Source organism: Carassius auratus, chromosome 3 (assembly GCF_003368295.1).
Source record: "Carassius auratus strain Wakin chromosome 3, ASM336829v1, whole genome shotgun sequence".
Taxonomy (NCBI): Eukaryota; Metazoa; Chordata; class Actinopteri; order Cypriniformes; family Cyprinidae; genus Carassius; species Carassius auratus.
In genome coordinates this window covers 10373923-10396777 of record NC_039245.1, presented here as the reverse complement: position 1 = coordinate 10396777, position 22855 = coordinate 10373923, and the positions used below count along the sequence as shown (strand labels likewise).

The following is a 22855-nucleotide window of genomic DNA, read 5'->3' as shown; positions in this document are numbered from 1 at the left end:
GAAATGATAAACATGAAATGCCTCACCTGCATGTACAGGAAGAGCTCTTACTTTTGCTAGAGACAAAGCGTATTTCTGTATGCATTTGTGAGCTATGGGCCACAGGAAAACAGAGTGTTTACTTTTGGTCATAATGAGCTAGACTGTAGTAAAAGCCTTTTTGATTCAAAAAGGCATTCATTTTGCAATCACTATGTATATTAGCATGTCACAAACCTGTTTTATTTACACGTCTGTAGTAAATATCATATTTTCAATCTTTAGATAATGTTTAAACAGATTTTACTCTCTGTTTAAACATAAATAATGTTAAATAATAAATAATGTTACACTTAACTTCAGCATGACCTCAGTAATAAACATTTTAAAAGAACAAATAATGTGATTTATGTCATTTGATGAAAAAGTAAATAAATAAACATGAATATTATTTAACAATCCAGTATTCATGGAGCTATGTGTTTGCTGGGTTCTTGCTCCATTAGAGCTGTCTAGTGAAAGTGTTGATTAATTTTTGGCAAATGTGGTTGTAGACTGTAACCAATTACCGAACTGAAAGGCAGGATTCAACATTAAATAACCCTAAGAAACAAAACAGACTTTTGCTTGAGCAGGCTGGTTTAGTGAATTAACCACTGCCTTGACCCATTTGTGCTGAATGCTCTTTGAATGAGTCCATCAGGGGAGTTGACATCTTTGATGCAGGAAGATAAAGAGGGGCATCAGTGCCCAAATTTAGCCCGTTGTGGGCCAGGCCAGCTAGACTGGTAGAGACTGATGATGCTAAATGGACTTAATGAGAGTTTCAGACCCCAGCACAACCACTGCACTTTTTATAGTGTACACTTTATATATATATTATATTTATAATTTCCACAGCATCATTTCTCCTTCAGAACACACTCTAATATGCTGATTGCTGCTCAAGAAACATTGTGTATTATTATCAATGCTGAAAACAGTGTAAATTTTTTTGAGGATTATTTGATGAATAGAAAGTTCAAAAGAAAGAAATGTATGTAACATTATGAATGTCTATACTCTCACATTTGATTAATTGAAAGTGTCCTTGTTAAATAAATGAATTAGGTATTCTTAATACTATTTAAAAAAAATCTTTATTTTTTCATTAAATGCTGCACATATTAGTCGTTAAATATCTATATGCTTACGTATTATACTTTTCTATCTCCTTTAGTGAAGACATTTTTAGCCAGTGGTCCCAGAAGATACTCCAGGGCATCAATGAACAAGAAATATAAAACATACAGAGATACAGACTATTACTTATCACTAAGTAGTTAATGTTAATGAAAAATGTCCTGCCAAAAAAGACTGGGAGATCCCGTCTGGGAGATAGCTTAAAAGGATAGTACACCTAAAAAAGAAAATCCTGTCATCGTTTTTATCATCATCAGCTTCATCTGCTTCTTCTGCAGAACACAAAAGAAGATATTTTGAAGATTGTTTCGATCCATATAATGAAAGTCAGTGACGTCCAAAACAACACTGAACACCACTGATATTCATTGTGTAGACTAAAAAAAAAAACACACACACACAAATTCATGCTTCACAGAGGACGTTAAGTCATACAGGTTTGAAAGGGCATGAGGGAGAGCAAATGATGACAGATTTTTCTTTCTTTCTTTCTTTTTTGCTGAACTAACATTTTAATGTATAGACAGAGGATGTTTTTGATGAAGAGGGTGGCTTAATATAGGCAGGTATTCTCAGCATCTCTCACCCCTCTTCAACAGTCCAGCGATTTGACCCACAGGATTAACAAGTCAGTGTTAATGACAGGGGCCACGGAGGAGACCCCCCCCCCACACACACACACACACCCCCACACTATCCTGAGCCCGATGCTTGTGTGAAACTCAACCCATGACTCTCTAATGGAAGTTAACATCAGCATTCTAAGTGGACATGTGCATATCAGATTCCAAAATTGTGATGACCTTAATTAGCAGTTAGTTAATTTGCAATTTAAGACTGGGTCGGTTATATAGTGGATGCAAAATAAAGCTTAATGAAAACATCAGCTGTTATGCAGTCAGATTACTTCTATTTAAAGTTCCTTAGCAGAGTAATTTTCTAAATATGTGACGGACGCACTGCTAAGGTGTGAGTTTCCCAACGCTTATATAAGACACAGATGAGCAGCTACTTTAGCCAGGGCAAGACAACACATAAAAATGCACAAATGGCTTGATAAAGGGCCGGGTACATTCTTATGCCATGCCCTACACCCGCAACCACGTACATTTCTGACAATCCATCACCGACGTGCAAGCCAAGGGCTAAATGAAAACCAAAAATGCCATACCTGCAGAAAGCTGAGCCAGCCAACACATGGGTGTCAGTTTGCTCATGTCGTGTAGGAGCATTTCACGAGGTGATGTTAATGGGATACAGAAAGGAGGTCCTTCTTCTGTACACTTCATTTCGGGGTATGTCATCCCTCAGGCCTCCTGAACCTGTGCTGAGGTCAGAAACAGGAGAACCAGATATATTATCCAGGCCAAATACAAGTTATTCACACAACACTGAGACACAGAATGCACTTTAAAGGTCACACATCCTGTGGATTCATGTACTGGAGAATGCAAAAAAAAAACAGATGTTAATTTCTACTCAGAAATGTTTCATATTGCTCTCTCGCTTGTGTGTTAGTAATGTTAAAGATAATAAAAGAAGTATTTCTGGTATTCACTTTAACTCCAGCCCTCACACCCACATGAGGACAACAAGCCACATGCTTTCTCATTTCCACCAGAAGCAACAAGCCAAACAGTCAGGATATCATCTTCCAGTATAAACTCACATTGGATTTGAATCAGGCTCGTAAATTTCAATAAAAGTGAATCTTTGCATCTTTAATTCCGTCTTCTTTTTTTATGGATAGAACTGATTCAATGACTGTAATAACCCTGTTCTTCAAATAAATCATTAAGATGACAGTTTCAATGCTTCATTACTGTTTTAGGGGATTTTCAATCAAATAAATATAGCCTCAGTGAGCAAGAATGTTCTGACCCCAAACTTTTGAACGGTGCAGTGTACGTTGTCATGTATACAGACCCATTAGTGCGGTATAAAAATCACTGCGTGCAAGCTAAAAATAATAATATCTGGTTAATATTTACTTGTATTGAGTGTTTTTCTCCACTGTTCGAGTAAAACAAGGGCTGTCAATATAATAAAATAATTACGTTTCTCATTTTCGACCAGTCTTTACAAATCAGAATGAGTGTTGATGTGATCAAATTAATCTTTATTTCCTTATTTAACGCCCGATTCCCGGGATTCGCCGGCTGCTATTTTGAGAACTTAAGGCCTATGAGATTAATGTTGTTGTAAAACAATAATGAGGTTATTAACCCACTTAGATTTATAATCAAATAATGCACATAAAAAAAAAAACATATAATCTGGCCTAAATTGGATAAATGTTTTTATGTAGCAAGAAGATGCACATAAACTACAATGGAAATGCACTTAGCAAACAACTTCCTACATGTGCAAATATGTAACTTTGACTTAACAAGGCATGTGACAGTAATATCAATGTATAAACTGTCATATGCTGCTCTAGGCCCTCTGAAATACTTCAGCCAAAGCCTGTAGAAATGATCCCACTGCATGGAAACGCTTCAAATAATCCCAAATTCTGTTTGCAACATTCTGATTCATTTATTTATTTATTTATTGCAGTTTGGAATATCCATAAAGATGGTGCTTGTGTGAAGCTGAAGTATTTGGTGAACAGTAGGCCAAGAGCTGGAGTCGGCTTGTCAGTCACTAAGCCACAGGGAGACGAGGGGAAAGCGCAGGGGCGGCGGGGCGACACACCCATGGATTACTCACAGGAACACAGAGAGCCTCTGCTGTGCTTTCTCCAATCAGGGAGGAGAAATGGGCCTGGCCAGAACCAACAGCTGACAAACACACATACACAGTAACACACAGATGCAGAGAGACGTATTGCTTTAACACAAACACAGGCACACGTGCACACCAGCCATATAACATCATCAATACCAGTATATGCTGTAAAAATGCCTAATCTTCTGCAAAGCATTCAAAAAAGTCTATTATATAAAGATAAGAATGAAAAAAAAAAAGCGGTTGCGTTTAGACTTCTAGCATCAAGACCTTATCAGCACTGAATATCCATCAGACGTTTTCCTGTCTTTTGTGCAGCACTTCTCTACATTAGGCGCAAGAGGAGCATTTCTACAGGCCACCATGCATTAATGAAGCCGTCTTGGACCTGCTTTAAAGAGAAACCATTAATTCTCTGTTAAGATTACATTCCGGGGATGATTTAAGGAGGATCGGGAGACTGTGCAGCATTGCTGTGATCTGGAGGAAAGGTTTTTATGGATGGAGGAGTCATATAGGGAGAGGGTCTTGTCTCTAAAAAAAAATTTCAAACGGAGAGGAAAAAGGCATTTGGGTAAGCAGAACAAAGGAGTATAATGACGCCAGTGAAGCGGCTGAAAAACCGCTTCTCTCCCAGAGTGAATGTGAAACATGGTCTAAAATGAGGTTGAAAAGTCTGTGACCAATAGTGAAATTTAATTACAAATTATATTACTGTATCCACATAGCAATTTTCGTAAAAGTTAAAAATGAACATGAATTTCTAAATGTCTAAGTAACTGGTTTGTCCTCTTTCGCTTTAAAGTCGCAATGAGACAGAAGTCTTAGCGGATCTTTTCCGTATTTGGACACACATCTAAATGGAATGGACTATTGAGAAAAAGATGTAGGGAAGGGACTTATTTCTATCAGTCGACTTTTGATTGGTTGGAGGCAGATCAGCTGAATGCTAGCTTGCAGTCGATTGTAAGTAAAGGGCAGTCATCTAAATGACTGGAGAAGTCATTTTGCCAAAAGATCAAGTCATGACATTTTTTTTTTAAATCACAAAAAAAAAAAAAAAAAAAAAATCACAATAATATCAATAACATGCTTTTAGAAAGCAGAAGAATTTCCATTTCATTCCGACTGTAATGAAAGTTTGTGTAAAACAAACCTGATGATAATTTATTCCAACATGATTCAAAGAACTTGAGCTTTATTGAAAACTGTCTAATTTTCTTCAGAATTTATCCAATGATCTAGATAATGTTAATACTGAATTAAACACTGCATATTTAACATCTTAAATATTTCCTATTTATTTACATTAACATTTCCAACGTTTAAATTTAAATTTTCAAGTTTAACTTACTTTTAAATTCCAGATTTTCAAGTCTTAGACATTGGGACAATGTTATTTTGATACTATTTAGTTTCTATTATAGCATTTATTAATATTTTTAAGTAAGTTTTCATTTTTATTCATTCATTTTCATTTTAGTTAAATTTTTTGCCATTTAAAATTTTGAGGTATTTAAATACTTGTATTTAGTTTTCACTTATTTGATTTCAGTTTTAGCAATTTTTGTATTTTGTTAGTTTCCAAAGCAGCATTTACATTTTTTTTTAATTTAAGGTTAATTTCTATTTTTTAAGTCTAAGTTTTAAGTTTTTCATCTAATAGGCCTATTTATTTATTTATCATTTTTATTTCAACATCATTTTAATGAACGAATATGAATTTTGATAGTTTGTTAACAAAACTGTTTTTTCCCCTCTATACAAACTGAAGGATGTGCTGACGCTATCCTGATGTGCACACGCATGAGGGAGAACGCAAATATATACACACCCTCACACTCAGTTTCACCCTTTTAGAGGGGATTACGATGTATATTCTAATTATTTACATCCTCATCTAGTGTATATAACAGGCTGATTTATAGAGACATTATGCTTTGAGAGGTCAGGCCTGAGGCACGGAGCTCCGGTATAAATCACAAAAACTAATCATGCTTCCATATGTGATGGAGATAAATCACAACTCATAGAACAACGAGATAAACTTACAGGAAGTTCTCCAGAAGGCAAGTGAAGCTGTTGACTGACAGGATGTTAAGCTCTCATAAAACTATATGCGTGACATGGCTTTTATACAATAGTTAAATAAACAATAAGTTCATATTAAGTGATATAATAGTTCCAAACTAAGTCAAAAGCAGAATAAACTTCGACGCATCTCAGAGTAACTGAGTGAATGAATCAGCGAGCGAATCGATTCACTAAATGACTCAATGACTCCCTCATCTCAACTGGCGTTCACGGAAAAGTGGAAACACAAAGGCAATTGTATACCTCCTATTAACAAGTGATTTAATTGAAAACAATATGTTAAATATAATATTTAAAAAAAGAAAATATAATAATTACCAAATCGGGGGAATGTTCGGCCAATCAGATTAGATTATTTATTGATATCAGCTGCTTGTTTGAATCACTGGTGTGTTGATATTCAGAACAATTTCCATGTTTTTGTGATGTTGCTTAATTAAATTGTTCACTTGTATGGAAGCCTACATCAAACACTTTGATGTTGTTCAAAGGCTATAAATGTCATTAAAATAGTATTACAAGCAAAATAAGAAAATGAATGAATTACAGCTGGATGGATTAACTGGTGGTTGGTTGCACACAGACAAAGAACTGGTGTCTGTAGCCTAGCCAGTAACAGACAATGACCTTATATCACGATGATGAAACACTCAGGCAATGCAAAGCTCAGAGCCAATGTTAACACTGGACTTACGTAGTTGAGCCTGTCTCTGCAGGTTTCACTGTCAGACAAATACCCTATTACCCTGACCCAAAACTGAGTCCCATCTATAGCTATAAGTGAGCTTAATGAGACCTCCTCCCACTCACAGTAACACATGCACAAACGCCAGAACAAGAACACTTTTTAAGATAGCTAATATGCAATAGACGTTTTTGTCAGTGTCTTATAATAGCATCGCTAGCACATCGTGGTCTTGTGATTTTGGAATCCATGATAAATGTCTTGGATGTCTGTATAGTGTGATGAAGGCAGAGGTTTCGCACCTTCCCGACAATCCACTCTCCAACCTGTAATACAGCCAACACAGGAGACATAGAGGAAGAGATGTTTACTCAGTGATGTCCTGGAAAACAGCTGTTCTCAGCCAACCAGAAGATACAACAAGAACTTGAACCCAGACAGAAGAATGGGCTGGGTGTGGGAGTGTACATTAAAGATGACAAGAACATCAGGTCTGACTCATTTCCTCATATTCATGAGGATACAATAACACCACTAAGTGAAATGTCCTATTGTGTCATAGACTGAAAACTGCCATGGTACGGTGGTATCATAGAGCCACAGCTTTCCCAATGGGACAGAGGTCAGTCTCAATCCCATTTCAAATTTCTCTCCAATATATTTCATATGTAATGAAAAAGGTAACTTTGCTTCATCATGTATGTACTTTCTACACATGTGTAGCTATAGCATGTCGTCTAATATTATATTTTTATATAAAACCTAATTATAATTATATATTTTTTCTTTGCATGGCTTCCTTCATGGGAGAATGCATTCCGAGATTTTCCTGGATTTACACGAAACAGCTCAAATCTAGAGTCAACAATCTGTTCACAATGACATTATTCTTCCTTTCGAGACCATAAGCGGCAGGAGTTTTTCAGCACTTCCGAACATTTGCTCTTCTCATACCAAACTCATACCTGAAATTCACAAGTGATGACTGTTTTCTGCGGTTACAAACATAAGCCACTGTGAGCCCAGTTAACGAGCCAGTTCAAATTACCGCGAGCTTCAAATACGGTATTTTAAGTTCTACATTGTGTGCGCTCTGTAAAAAAGTCTCTAAAATGGTTGGTTTTGGCCGGTTAGCATAGTCCAGTTGGTCTCATGTTGTAGATAAAAAGACATATTTCTCCACGGCCATTCAAGTATTCAATTACAGTAGTTTTTGGAGAGCTCTTTAAAGTGTGAAACTGATTTCTCTGTGCAAGTTGATCAAATGCCATTTTGATGGGACTACTAACAGAAAGTGTCATAATCCTCTTTGGTTTCCACCTTCACTCACATCAGGTTGCTCAAGGAACATGTCAAGTAAGCCTGGCTGAATTTGCTATGCATATTAATCTGATTATATACATTGAATAGACAGCTTTCAGATGGTTTGGGGTCATTACATGTGTCAAAAGACATTCAAGAGTAATTTGTGAAGACACGCTAGTAAGTCATCACGCAAGCATCAGTGGCATCTCAGCAGACGTCCGGAACCTTGTGATCTTCTTATGCTTGGTGGCAGTAGATGAGCTTGATGAACAGGAATGCTGGGACAATAACACGGCCCACATGGCTCCACGCACAGCTCTCTCTAAGCTTGGCACTCTCTCCAGGCAGGAACGGCACAGTTGCCCAGGAACAGTTTAAGTCTGCTCCCCATTGGTGGGTTTGGCAAAGCCAGAACATAGAACATTTCTCAACACTGCAATCTGTTTTTCCATCAGTTACACAGAACCTGAAATGCCAAGCTGGAATCTGTTTCTGCTCTGCGTTAAGACTGACAAACAGATTATTGCCAAATGACATTCCAGTATGATAAGCCAAAAACACTGCAGCGGGACTGTTTGAGGCTCTCGCTGGCTAGTGCTTTTTAGCATGAGCTTTCCATAAGCCATTGTCTCTCTTTAGCCCCCAATGTGCCGGGCAGCAAGACCAGGGCAGAATTCCCCTACTTTAAACAGCACGTTTCTATGAGTCATTATATGGGAAAGAGAGAGTGCTGGAGGCATGCCTGGACAGATCGGAGTTCCCCTTTACAGCACACACACACACTGAGTCACACGCTCCATGCTCTTCAAATTGTTATTCAAAGTGTTATTTGGGATCCAATGTACCACTAAATTTGTCTTTATCTCTTCTGTAGCCCATTTCTATTGAAAATGCTGTTCTTAATCCAGACCTCAATGACTTCTGCCAAGTAATATTGTAATTAACACCATATGGCTGTGAAGCTTCCATATGTTCAGTTTTAAAAAGACTACCGTACATAAAGTCCCTTGATGCTGTGTCATTAATGCTGCATTGCAGGCCAAGAAAAGCCTAACTAATTAAAGGGAAAGTTCACCCCAGAACATTCTCTCTTCATTTTCTCACTATTATGTCGCTACAAACACAATTGCATATATTTTTTCTGCAGACCATGCAAGAAGATGTTTTTTTTAGGGATGTTGGAAACAACATTGCACCACTTATTTTATCACTGTATGGACCCTTTTTTAATTTCTGGGGATCTCAGAAGTGGAAATCATCATAACTGAGTAAACATGTATAGTGGTGAACAGAAACTACAACACGTATTTTTTTATTTTTTTATTTTATTTTTGTATTCGACCAATAGCGATTTGTCCATGATAGTGATTTTATGACTTTTTAAAAAGATGTAAAACAATTTCGAGAGATGTTGGTTAAAAAGAGAAAACTACGTCCAATTTGCCATCACTCCCTCCGACTTTCTTTTAGAAACACTCATGCAGCAGCGTTAACTAGTTTTCTGCAATTTTATCCCAAATTAAGAAAACACAAAGTATTGTTTGAATGTACATATTTATTTATTTTTTTTAATTTTTTTTAAGAAATTAAAATATAAAAAACTTTGCTAGATTTGAGATGCTAATAATTTGGAACAGTGTCATCACAAACTTTGAAAACGTTCCCTCGAGACATTCTTCAAAATATCTTCTTTTATATACCAAACAAGGTTTGGAACGACAGGTGGATGAATAAATCAGGCCAGATTTTTCATTTCTGGATGGGCTGTCCCTTTAAAAACCAGAGAGATAGAGAGAGTATGTGCATGTTTTACACAGCAAACTGAATGAAAGCTGCATGAAATGCATGTGGTCTATCCAAAACTACTTTTAATTACTTTTTAAGCAACACGGCCAGTGATTTTTTCTTTCTTTACATTGACCAGGCTTGTACATATGCAGAAATGGTCTTACAGTGCATCTTTTGTCCTCCTATTGCCAGTTTACTATGTGGGCGTCCTTCAGATTGATTTTTCCCTTAAGAAGCACAGAGTGAAACCTCACTAAAGACAATTTCCCTCAAAAGATCTGAGTGAAGATGGCCCGCTGGATGCATGCGAGAGCAGTGATCTTTTTATGGCCAGAGGGCAGACTTCACGTAGAGAACAGCAATTAACACGCAGGTAATCGATTTCCTGGCGGGAGGTTTGTGAGTCCCCTTAACAGCACCCTGTGAGAAAAGCACTCAGTACGGACAACAGGAACTTAAAGGGATAGTTCACCTCTAATGTTGTTAAAAAAGAAACTGTTTAATTCATTCATTTCATTCATTTATTTGTTCATTTGGAAAAGAAGATGTAGAAAGAAACAAGTTTGATACTAGTTTGGATCAGAGTAACTATATTTTACTGAAACTATATTTTAACAGAAACACTTTTTTTGTTGTTGTTGTGTTTGTTTTAAATAATATAAAAATAAAATAAAATACTCATTTTAATTAAGTTCAATTAACTTCATGTGCTTAATTAACAAAAAGTAAAACAAAAGTGATTAAACATTTTTTTATTTTTAAAAGAAAAGAAATGTAAAAAATATAAAAATAGAAACAAATTAAAAATATTATTAAAACTAAAATATTATCTCAGTTATACTAAAAGAACACTAGTTGGGACTGACAGGGTGAGTAAATTATGACGTTATTGTTTTTTTGGGTGAACTATCCCTTTAAATCTTCTCCAGAATTGAATTGCCATTCATCTGGCAAGTAATGAACTTGTATCAGCTGTATGGAAAAGTGGGAAACAAACAGCTTGTTACTGACAAAAAAGGAGGGGGGGGGGGGGGGTGAATCATAAAGACTAAATCTGATCTTGGATAATTTAAACAATCTAAACAGATCTTATCCGATCTTATGGATCTGATTAATGTTCCATAGCATGCTTTATGAGTGTTGGATCAGGTCAGCACTGTTTATCTATCCCAGAAGACTATAAAGTACGTAACTCTCAGCTGTGATTCGAAGTCTCTAATGTCCAAGATAGCCCATCCTAAAAGGAGATCCGAGAAAAAGCATGAAAGTGGGACAGACCCCTGCACTTTGGGTTCCTCACTTACGTCCTTACGTGAGAAGGAGGTCATTCACACCTTGCAGTGCTCAATCATGAGGAGCAGCCGCGCCTGGCCCAAATAAAGCGCTCCATTCCCCTAGCAGAGAGGTAATGTAGCACACATCATGACAGGCCAGAAGAGACTCTGAGGTCTGCTGTGGGAGTGAAACAGCTGTGGGCTACAGCAACACTGACGGGTCATTTGAAACTAATAGCTTAAAGTCAACTTCAAAATTTACTTTGTTAAAGCATGTTCCTGGTCTCAGTAGGAGCATTTCATTATTGCATATTGTTGGAAGAAAAAAAAAGTGATGTCATTATCTTTAATAAGAATAAAAAAAGTTCTGCTGAGATCACTTGGACCACACATGCTAATGTTAAATAATCAAAAACTCATTTTCACAAACTCAATTTTGCTCAGTCCTGGAAGTAGGCTAACATCTAAGATGTAATAAATTCTGTAAGGATAAAAAGGGTAGGTTTCTATCTATCTATCTATATATATATATATGTATATATATATGTATATATATATATATATATATATATATATATATATATATATATATATATATAAGATGTAATAAATTCTGTAAGGATAAAAAGGGTAGGTTTCTATATATATATATATATATATATATATATATATATATTCAGGTCACTCTCAAATATATAGTGAGAGACATCGATAGTTTCACCAAGGATGCATAAATTTGAAGAAAAGGGACAGTAAAGTCACTGTACATCATGTTAAAAAAAATCCTATTTCAAATAAATTCTGATCTTTTGAACTTTCTATTTATCAAAGAACCCTGTAAAAAAAAGTACAATAATGTTAAGCAGCACAACTGTTTCAACATTGATAATAACAAGAAATGATATTGTTTTTCACCCTCATGACAACAACAGATCCTATTCTAGCTATGCAACCATCTCAGTCCTCACTTTCTAAATATATCCCTTTAAAACCCCCAAAACCTGAGACAAGTGAGACGTTTAGTGAATTCAGGAGAGGGGTCGGGGAGGCTTTTTGTTTGGACAGCTGTGATAAAACACATGTAAGTCATTTTTGAAGAGTACATTCCTGTTGGATGTGTATGATGAGAATTGTGCGGGAGGTGCCTGGCTTATCAGAGCCTCAGTAATGTGAAGAATGAGGATCTTCCTCGAATACACGTACTTTATGCTGGGAACGCCAAGTGAAGTGCAGATATCACAAGACTTGTACACATAGGCTTCATGTGATGTGAGCTTGTCATGTGACTATTATCTGCTCCAATTAAAAGCCCATGATAGCACTCTGAGGGTCTGAGACATGAACACACATTGAGATGTTGGAAAACAGCACTGTCTTTTGACTAATTAAACTAAAAACGTCTAAAGAAAAAAAATGGTTAATTGGACTTATCAGTTGTGTTGTTATGAATATTTCTCTGTTTCAGTACATAGAAGTAAAACTCAGTCTCAGTTCATCGGTTTCAATTCAATAGTACTGTAGGTTAAAATGTTTAGAAAACTCCGTAGCACCCCCTGCTGGATTATTCAAGAGACAGTTGAAGAACGCTTCTGTAAACTAGATTGAATAAATGTGACTTATGTATAGCAGGCTACTTTTATAACAGATCTTAGTCCTGTAATCAAAAATATATTTTTGTTAGATTTCATGTAATCTCCTCCGTCATTATGAGTGAAAGCTGTAAGATCTGCAGATGAGAAGTGCCAGACATCCATCTAGACTTTCCCACCTGAATTCAACACAGGGAGTTACATTTAAATCACAAGAACACAGTAAAACAGTGTCATTTCTAACTAAACAAGCATGATATTGTGCTCGGTTGTAGGTTTATATGTTTTCTATCTCAGACTCCAAAAAATGTTTTGAGGTATCAACATTAAGGTGACAGTAGTTTGGTATTCTGGGACAAACTTGACTATGATATGTTTTTGTAAAATATTTCATAGATAGAATAAGTGCCACTTTAAGATTATGAAGGATAATAAAAGTAAAAAATTTAGCTTTTCAATCAGGATTAATTTAAACTGCGAAAAAAATAAAGTTGCAGAGACTCCAAGAACCATTTTAGGTTACCCAAAAAAACTTTATCTAATAATAAAAAATATACAAAATCTTGTAGAGAATGTTACATTCTATATATATTAAATGCAGTAAATGGTTAAACGTTTATTTGGGCTTTGTGTACCTGTTTTTATAAAAGCTGCTGTGTTATTTTATTTTTATTTTTATTTTTGAGAAATAAATAGAGTTTTTTGACGGAAATTATTTTGTTTTGTTTAAAAAAAAAACATGTTGATATTGTTTGTATCAAAATGAAACTTTCTCTTTTGACATGTTCAAAGTTAAATAATTATAATAGTTAAATAATTTAATGTGATTCTCCTCTTTAAATTAATAACTACCATGTCTGTCCTTTATTGTGATGTAATGTCCTTCAGAGTGACACACATAAAAGAACCATCTGGAAATATTCAAAAACAAACAAAAACAGCTGAGTATCAGGGGAGATATAAATAATTACTCATCTTAAAATGGTATAATTTTCAGCAGTTTCTAACAATAAAGATAAATCTCTCTCATGCTATTTGTATATTATTAAGAGTATATATACTTCTTTTGATTATCCACAGCATTACTGTTTTTTTATTTATATTATTTCTTACATTCATCCTAAATGAAAGGGACAGATGTCTGGGCCTCTGATGTTACAGACTTTGTCCACTAGATGAAGACAAAGTAACGTTTAGTACTAACTGAATCAGGCAACGTTGTTTGAAAATAAAAAACGATCTGTTCATGTGTTAAAAACTGATGGAAAAGACAAAAAAAGTCAATACTCTTGTCATTTCAAGTCATGCCAAAACAAGTCATTTATTTAGCATTTCAAATTTGTCATAGTTCTTGAGGCTCTTAAACTGTTATTGAATTTTCTGAAAGCGGTTTTCATTAGTCCTTTCCTACTTGTGTAAATTTAAATGAGGAATAGTAATACATACCCACACACTGGACAAAAAAGGTATTTTTCTTTTTCTATAACAACAACAAAAAAGGTTGTGAAAACCATGACCCATATTAAACGGTGTTACGTCTAACCTGTTACAGTGGACACAGACACAGCACAACTCTTTAAAATGTGCAAAACTGACACTGTTACTGGGAATGGGTCTAGGTTTGGTCATCCAAGTGTTAAATTATACGAAACAATAAGGGTTTTAATATGGGTGGTTTTTTTTTTCAGAAGATTGCAATCACTGACTGCTCGAGATCCAATGTCTTTTCTTTACATTGATAATGAAGAACGAGTCTCATCTGTGACATCAGCACTGATGAGGACGGTGTGATGTCACTTCATTTCAACGGTTACAAATGATGTATACATTACATAGTTGCATTTGCAACTTGCCATTTCTCATAAAACTGTATAAAAGACTGCCTTTCCTTTATTGATTAAGGTTGATGAGTGACACATCGATACAAATATTAACTAGTTTCTGTACAACATTTACAATGAGTGAAAAATGCTACAACACAAATAGAACAGAAAGATATAAAGGCTCCTCTATACCCAATCAGAATAATAGTTACTGAAACAACCGAAACATTGTTACATTCCAAATAAAGGGCAGAAACAGAGAGAGATTAAGACCATGCAAAGAAATAGATTCAGTACAATTTGTGCAACAAAGCAAAACTAGTTTGTGACAGTCGAGCATGTAGCAGTTTTGGCTCCTTTCCCAGACTACACAAGGATTTAAAATACTGAATCCCATCGTATTTGACTGGCTAAATCTGAAAAATGGAAATACAGAATAATGTGAGTGGCGTGGTGATACATTCATGGGATGTACAGTTCAATGTGCAGCTTCCTTTACACATAGCACTGATGTACAATATCAAGATATTATTGACCAGGTGACAAGATCAAAAAAAAAAAAAAGTTGTTTTATCGTTTTTTTTTTCATGTTTTTGAAAGAAGTGTCTTTTTCTGACCAAGGCTGCAGTTATTTGATCAAAAATGTATTCCTGTGAAGGTAAAGCTGAGGGTTCAGCAGTCATTACTCCATTAATTGAGATCCAGTGTCACATGACCTTCAGAAATCATTCTAATATGATGATTTGATGATCAAGAAATATTGTATATTTTATTTGTGGAATGTGTTTTTTTTTTGTTTTTTTTTTGAGGAAAGTTCAAAAGAACAGCATTTATCTGACATAGAAATCGTGAGTAACAATATATGTCTTTTTGATCAACTTAACACAACCTTGCTTAATACATTTGTTTACAAAAATCCTATTGCCCCGAACCTTTTGAATAGTGTGTGTGTGTGTGTGTGTGTGTGTGTGTGCTCTTGTTTTTGTGACATATCAGGACACAACTCTGAATAATGACATGGGTATGACACAGGTATTACAAGGAGAGGGTGACTTATGAGGACATAACCCATGTCCCCATTTTTTCAAAATGCTTATAAATCATACAGAACGAGTTTTTTTTTTAAGAAAGTAAAAATGCACAAAGTTTCCTGTGAGGGTTAGGGTTGGTGAAGGGCGATAGAATATACAGTTTGTACAGTATAAAAACCATTATGCCTATGAGATGTCCCCACTTTTGACAAAAACGTGTGTGTGTGTGTGTGTGTATGTGTGCGTGCGTATACATATATATATATATATATATATATATATATAGGTATATATATATATAGGTATATCAGACTTTATTATGGTCATGGTTTTGGGGCTTTTGTACTTCTTGTTATACAAAAATGACTTTATTATATAATAATCATTTACCTCTCACTCATTATGTATAACATCCAGCTCTTCCTTGAAACTTCAGTGGACTATTTCATCCAAACTCGGACTTCTAAGAAAAATAAACCTTTCTTTTTCACATATTCTATAGACTTTTCTTTCTATACGTATATATACTATACTGTACAGCTGTGTCGTCTGTACTGTGTTCACTTGTGGATGCTGATGGTCAGTACAGACCCATAGTTAGAAGCTGTATATCAATATTTCCGCCCAACTGAGAGCATCAGCAGTTAACAGCAGTGTATCTCATCTTGGGATGGCATGGCATGATTTTATTATGATTTTCACAGCAGACCACAGCGTGTGTTGGCAGAGAACATTCAAAAGAAGTTCCCTAATCTGCTGATTACAGTTATTATACAGTCATGTCTTTCTATTGCTCTGTCTGTTGATTCAGTGCTGGACTGTTAAGACTTCATAGGCACACAGCACGTTATAAAGAAATACTTGAGGGCTGATTAAATGTTCAAATAATAATAATAATAATAATAAACCCTCACATGCCATAGGGTGCATGTATAGTTCTCCTGTATGGTGTGATCGTGTGATATTTAATATAATTCTACTTCTTTTGTTCATGTCGTGTAGAATACAACACTGAGTTGTACATACTCAGAGGTAGTGTGTATATATATTTATACATAACTGAGAGCAAAGGTACACTTCTACTCTAGATTCCAGTTTCATCACTTGTTTCTGTCATTTCTACAGCCTAAACGCACAGCGTGATGACATGAGCAGTGATGGAAACGTGACCCACGTGTGTGAGACAAGCACATGAGAGACACAATCATTTTGACAGCTACTTGTCTGTAAATACATGATGACTTGATGTAAAGGGGCAGAGGTGGTGCATTTTACACCCCTGGCCTGAATGGAGTCCTCTATCCGCTCTCAGCTCAAGAGCCTATTGCTTGATCTCTAAGATGGAGGGGTTGTGGTCGAGGATAGCCAGGATGATCTTGTCCATGTACTGCCTTAAACGGAAGTTGATCTCCTCTTGTTCTTTCAAAGCCTCAACAAGCTGGAAGGATGGAGAGATTGACCAAATGAGTGACAAAAAAATGATGATATGTAAAGCTAAAAGGACATTTTGGAAGTCCCTCTAGATTAGAACAAATGCTAATGTTTAGTATTGTAACATTTAGTATCTTTAAAACTACACAAAGTATGGCTTAAGGAAAACCAAATATGTGACCCTGGACCACAAAAGCAGTCTTAAGTCACTGGGGTATATTTTTAGCAATAGCCAAAAAAAAAGATTGTATGGGTCAAAATTATAGATTTTTCTTTTATGCCAAAAATCATTAGGATATTAAGTAAAGATCATGTTCCATGAAGACATTTCATATCAAAATGTTATTATTGATTAGTAATAAGGACTTCATTTGGACAACTTTAAAGGTGATTTTCTCAGTATTTTAGATTTTTTCTTCACCCTCAGATTCTAGATTTTCAAATCGTTGTATCTCGGTCAAATACTGTCCAATCCTAACAAACTACACACCAATGGAAAGCTTATTTATAGATGATGTATAAATCTTATGACTGCTTTTGTCATAATAAAAAATCTTAATGGTCAAGCCCCATCTTTTCTGTCAGATCATCTTATTCACGTTTCATCCTCCAGATCTCTATGATCTTCTGTTAGAGCTCTTTCAATTGTCCCTCGTTCAAACGAAGGGTGTTAGGGCTTTTTCTATTGCTGCCCCCCATCTCTGGAACCAACTTCCACTGGACATTCACCTTGCACCTTCTATCACAACTTTTAAAATGAAGTGGAAAACATATCTTTATTCCCAGGCATTTTAAATTGGATTTTATCTATGTTTTTTTTATTGTTTTACTGTATCATCTGTTTTTTTATTTTATGTTTATCTTTGACTTTGTTCAGCACTTTGGTCAGCTTTGCTGTGATAAATGTGCTATATAAATAAACTTCATATTTCATTTTATGGAGTGTGATTAATTCTTATGCTGTTCCTTGGAATCAGCTTCCAGTAGAGATGTGCTAAAACACGAAATGTGCTATATAAATAAACTTGCCTTGCCTTGCCTAGGTCCTACGTCATCCGTAAAATGTGACAGTTAGCGGAAACTAAAGAATACAGTTTCTAAAGTTTTAAATATGGGTATTTTTCTTTAAAAAATGCATTGGTTCACTTCAGAATGCCTTTATTCACCCCCCCCCCCAAAGCCATGTGGAGCACTTTTTATGATGGATGGATGCACTTTATTTTGCTGCAAAATCTCTGTAAGTCCGATTGTATTTGTCTGAAAGAAGAAACCTTGGATGGGTTTAGGGTAAATCGTGGGGGAATTTTCAACTATCCCTTTAAGGTACAGAATCATTCTTATCATCTAAAAACAAATAAATTGTTACTCAATATTGCATACAAGCAACAAGAACAACTAATATAAAATAATAATGATTAACTGGAGCAAGCATATGCAGAGTTTCTATTTATATCACGTGCTTGCAGCGTAGACCAGTGTAGCCAAACACGGACATAACTGTTGATTATTGGAACGCAATGGCCAATCAGAAGTGTTTAAATTAGAATCCACTCAACACTTAAAATTTCTTAGGCAGCACTGAAAATTGCGTGCTAACGAATCCTCTCATTATAACACACAACGTGTAAACATTTTGAAAGATTCATTGTGCATATATTCATTGTGTTATAACAGAGTTTTGTGAGATTGCAATGAACTGATGTCAGCTTTTAAGTGTCTATAAAGGGAGCTCTTTGCTCGCATTCATGCCAAACCATGCACACAGCACCCCATGCTTGCTTTTCTGTTAAAATAGGCTAATTATGCTTAAATAACAAATATTTTATTGTGAGCATTTATGCTGGGATGCTGTGGAACTTATTCGATGTTACAGAACTATGTCATGGTTGTACTAACTGACAAAACATGAATGTTGCGGGCGGGAGTAGGACAAAATCATACATATTTCTGTGGGAGCAGGGGGAGTGGGATGGAAAAATTGGTCTTGCGCAGGTTTCTAGTGGGAACTTATATGCAGTCCCTCAAAGGGACCAGGCAAAGCTTCAGGACTCTGCAGGTCTCTGTACACTGTGAATGTTGTTCTCACCTCATCTCTGGAGGCATTGTCTATCTCTGCTGCCAGTGACTGGGCCTTGGTGTGACATGCGAACAGGTTTTTGGCCTCGTAAAGGCTGAGGCTGAGAATTTGTCCATTCAGATCATCATTCTGGTCTCTGAGTTTATGGTTCTCCTGTTAGATGATTAAACACATCAGTGAGCAATTCATACTCAATGCAAGGAAGTATACAGTATGCATATATATAATAAACAGCAGTGGTTCTCATTGGGGGAATCAGCACACTTCCAAGGGAACCACAATATAGCTTAATATGATTTAAAATAAGACTAAACCAGGTTTAGCTAAAATCAAGACATATTTCCTATTTTGATTGGTTCTTTCAAAAACTCTCATTTTAATTCTTCATTCTTAAGGATTCTCATGGTATTGGTAAACCAGCTTACTGTATATGAGGGAATTTTAAAAGTGTGATTTCCCACCTGGAAATGTCACAGAAATTTCTCTGATGCATATAAATTCTTCTAATTATATAAGACATATCCTTATATTAAAATCTAATATATATATATATATATATATATATATATATATATATATATATATATATATATATATATATAGTGCATAAGCCACTTTTGTGATGCTTTCATGTGCTTCACGGCGCTTGAGAGTTGTAAAGTATACACAGAAACCGTATAATATACAACGTATCATACAAACAATCATGGACCAGACTGATTTGCAATATCATCGTAAGCTGACATATCACAGACAGCACAATAAGAATGTTATTAAGCCATATCTTTCCACTGTACCTGCTTAAGCCGTTTTACTTCATGCTCCAGTTCAATCTCTCGAGTCTTGGCATTGTACTCGGACAGTCCTGCGGCGTTACGGCCACGGCCGGGCTTCTCAGTTTCCAGTTTAAAGAGCTGGAGGTGCTCCAGTTCACGCCGTAGGTCCTCAATCAGCTACATGCATGTGTGAATTCTGTGAGAGGTCTGGAGATTTTTATGTGTGTGTATAATTGTAATCTGCAATGAAAATGACACGGTGTTACCTCTTGCATGGCCTCTCGCTCCTTCTGAAACTCATGTCTGTTCTGCCAAAGTTTATCCATAATTTTCCTGTACAGATCCATCTCATCCTTCAAACGCAGGCTTGTATCTTCCAGTTTATCAGTCATACGTTGCTTCTCCTGTGCACAAATATACATAGTGAGGAAATAGTTATCCTGTCTAAACTACTTGTCTCTATAGTGCGACATTAATGATTTAAAATAAAGCCATACCCACATATTTCTCAACATCACCGCTTTAATGACTGCTAATTGAATTTGGAAAATGTTTACTTGCATCAGCTTTTTTGACAACTGGTTATAATTTCATTAATATTGAGAACTGTTTACTTTTGCTTAGAGCGCTAGATAATATATAAATCTCTTGATCACTTACATCTGAATGCTCAGTCTTGTGCCCAAGGCACTGTGGCACTGATAAATCTGCTAGACAATATAATAAATATAATACAGCCAGATCTTAATCCGGAGGATCATTCATACCATTCTTGTATATTGCCATTTCACCTAGCCCTAAACTGCTCTATGTTAAAGCATTAAAGGGATACACCACCCAAAAAATGAAAATTCCTCACCAATGTCATCCATAATGAACACAACTTTTTTTTTTTTTTTCAATGACACACAAACAAAGATTTTTAGCAAAATAATCCATAAGATTTCCATGTCATGCAAGTGGATGGGACCCTCGAAGTCGATGCTTCAAAAACCACAGTTTTTGGTCCTTTATTTCTGAGAGTGTTTGGATTTAATGTGTGTCAACTTTGAGGGTCCCATCCACATGGATTTTATGCACTAACAGAGATGGAATATTTTTCTAAAAATCATAATACGTGTTCCACAGAAAAAAGAAAGTCAAATGCATCTAGGATGACATGAGGGTGGGTAAATAATGACAGAAGTCGAGTACCAATTAAAGCATTTTAGAGATACTATTATTATTTCTGGTGAAGTTGCTTTGAAACTATTTGTATTTTTTTTTTTTAAAACACTGTACCAATAAATTTGGCTTGATTTAATGTGAGTAAAAAAAATCAAAAGACAAGTCAATTCACTTAACAGCCATTTTGGATATCATGCAGCGTTTTTTTTTTTTTTTAGGCAAAACTAGTCAATAGGCGTACAAGTGTGACTCATCCACTTAAAGAAGCATTGTGAAAACTTTGTGTCACCTGTGTGTTTAATGTTTCACTGCATTTCAAATCAGCAATAAAATCTGACAACAATTTCACCTTAAATGCAGCTTCTTTAGCTGATCTGAAACTAAAAAAAAGAATTTTCCAGCCTAGTCCACAAGAGGACCTTTAATTTTTTAACTATATCAGACAGTGACCTAGTTTTTTAGCTTTATGGGAAAAGCTGCAGCATCAAGTCGTGCAGTTGCTCGACGATGGCTCACTCCATCTCAGAGATCAAAGCCTCACAAGCGCTGCATCAAATAGGGCTGCTAATGTCATGTAGGCAGAAGCTTTCACACTCATTACACTAGCTAATGCAAGCAACATGAAAGAGTGTGCCGTTAACACCGACAAGCTCCAGGGATTTCTCTGCCTGCTGAAATGTGTCAAAAGATGCTTCAGTGAGGTTAGGAGTGATGGTGTGAAAATGGGTGTCTGAACGTGTCGGTGAGTGCATGGTGCAAGATAGCAAGTAAAACAAACCATTTGACGCATAACCTCATGAGCTGATGTGGGTCATGTGCTTGCGGTGATGGTCAATGGATTTGTACTTAAGAACATAAGATTTGATGCATATCTGACCTGGTCCAGTTTCTCAGTTTGAGACTTGAGTCTGCACACATTCACTTTCATCTCTGCATTCTCCTCTTCCAGCTGCTGGACCCTATGGGCAGAAATCAGTCATTATAAAGTGTTTTAAGGTCTTGAAAACTCCACACGACTCATATACATGTGATTTTTTTAGTTTTCTGATAGAAGACTAGGTACCTGTTACTAAGCAGTTCAATCTCCGTACTCTTGTCTCTCTCCATCTTACTGTAGGCCTCTCTGTGTCTCTTCAGCTCTTCCTCTAAACACTGCTCTGCACGCGCCTCCTGATCTTTGATCTGCTCCTCCAGCTCATGTACCCTGATGGGTTAACATGTACAAACACATATAGACATAAGAAAACATATACTTCATATGAATATGTCTCTTATGCTCACCAAGGCTGCATTTATGTGATAAAAGTGTATTAGGGTATAAACATTAATACTGTGAAATATAATTACAATTTAAAAGAAACGTTTTCTAATTTCACATATTTTAAAGCCTAATATATTCATTTCATGGTAAAGCTGTATTTTTGCAGTCATTGCAAATAAAAGCATTTATTACTTTTCTAACATTATAAATGTCGTAACTCTGATTCTAGATCAATGATGAATAATTCTTGGTAAATAAAAACATTAATTTCTTTCCGAAAAAAAAAGAAGTCTTATTGACCTCAAAATTTTTGAAGAGAATTATAATTACAAACAAAGTAATAAATAATAAATCACATATGTACATAATTACATTAAATGTATCAGTATGCTCTTTATACTGTGTAGTGCTGTGTCTGTAACTTATAGTCAGATCTCTTTACCTATGAACTAGTTGTGTGTTTTCCTGTTTAAGTTTGGATTTCAGATCTCCATTAGCCAGACTGTCATTCTCAAGCTCCGTTATCTTCTTTTCCAAATAACTCACCTGCAGTAGAAATGGAAGAGAGTTCATCATTATAGACAATGTTTTCTGAATCACATCCACAGGAAAACAGCATTATAATAGTATAAAACATTATTAGAATTTTATGCATAAACAGGG

General features: G+C 35.7%; 1 protein-coding gene across 2 annotated transcripts in view; it reads right to left on the bottom strand.

Annotated features, from left to right (window-relative positions):
* Positions 1 to 15245: 15245 nt before the first annotated feature.
* LOC113047277 (rab11 family-interacting protein 4A-like) overlaps positions 15246 to 22855 on the bottom strand; it is a 39367-nt gene continuing 31757 nt past the window's right edge. For both annotated transcript variants that reach the window (XM_026208633.1, XM_026208640.1), the window contains 8 exons: positions 22635 to 22738; positions 21995 to 22135; positions 21809 to 21890; positions 20031 to 20168; positions 19786 to 19941; positions 18998 to 19141; positions 15697 to 16918; positions 15246 to 15424 (listed from right to left, as the gene is read on the bottom strand). In XM_026208633.1, coding sequence (XP_026064418.1) covers positions 16802 to 16918; positions 18998 to 19141; positions 19786 to 19941; positions 20031 to 20168; positions 21809 to 21890; positions 21995 to 22135; positions 22635 to 22738 — 882 coding nt within the window. In that variant the 3' untranslated portion in view covers positions 15246 to 15424; positions 15697 to 16801. The remainder of the gene's footprint in view (positions 15425 to 15696; positions 16919 to 18997; positions 19142 to 19785; positions 19942 to 20030; positions 20169 to 21808; positions 21891 to 21994; positions 22136 to 22634; positions 22739 to 22855) is intronic.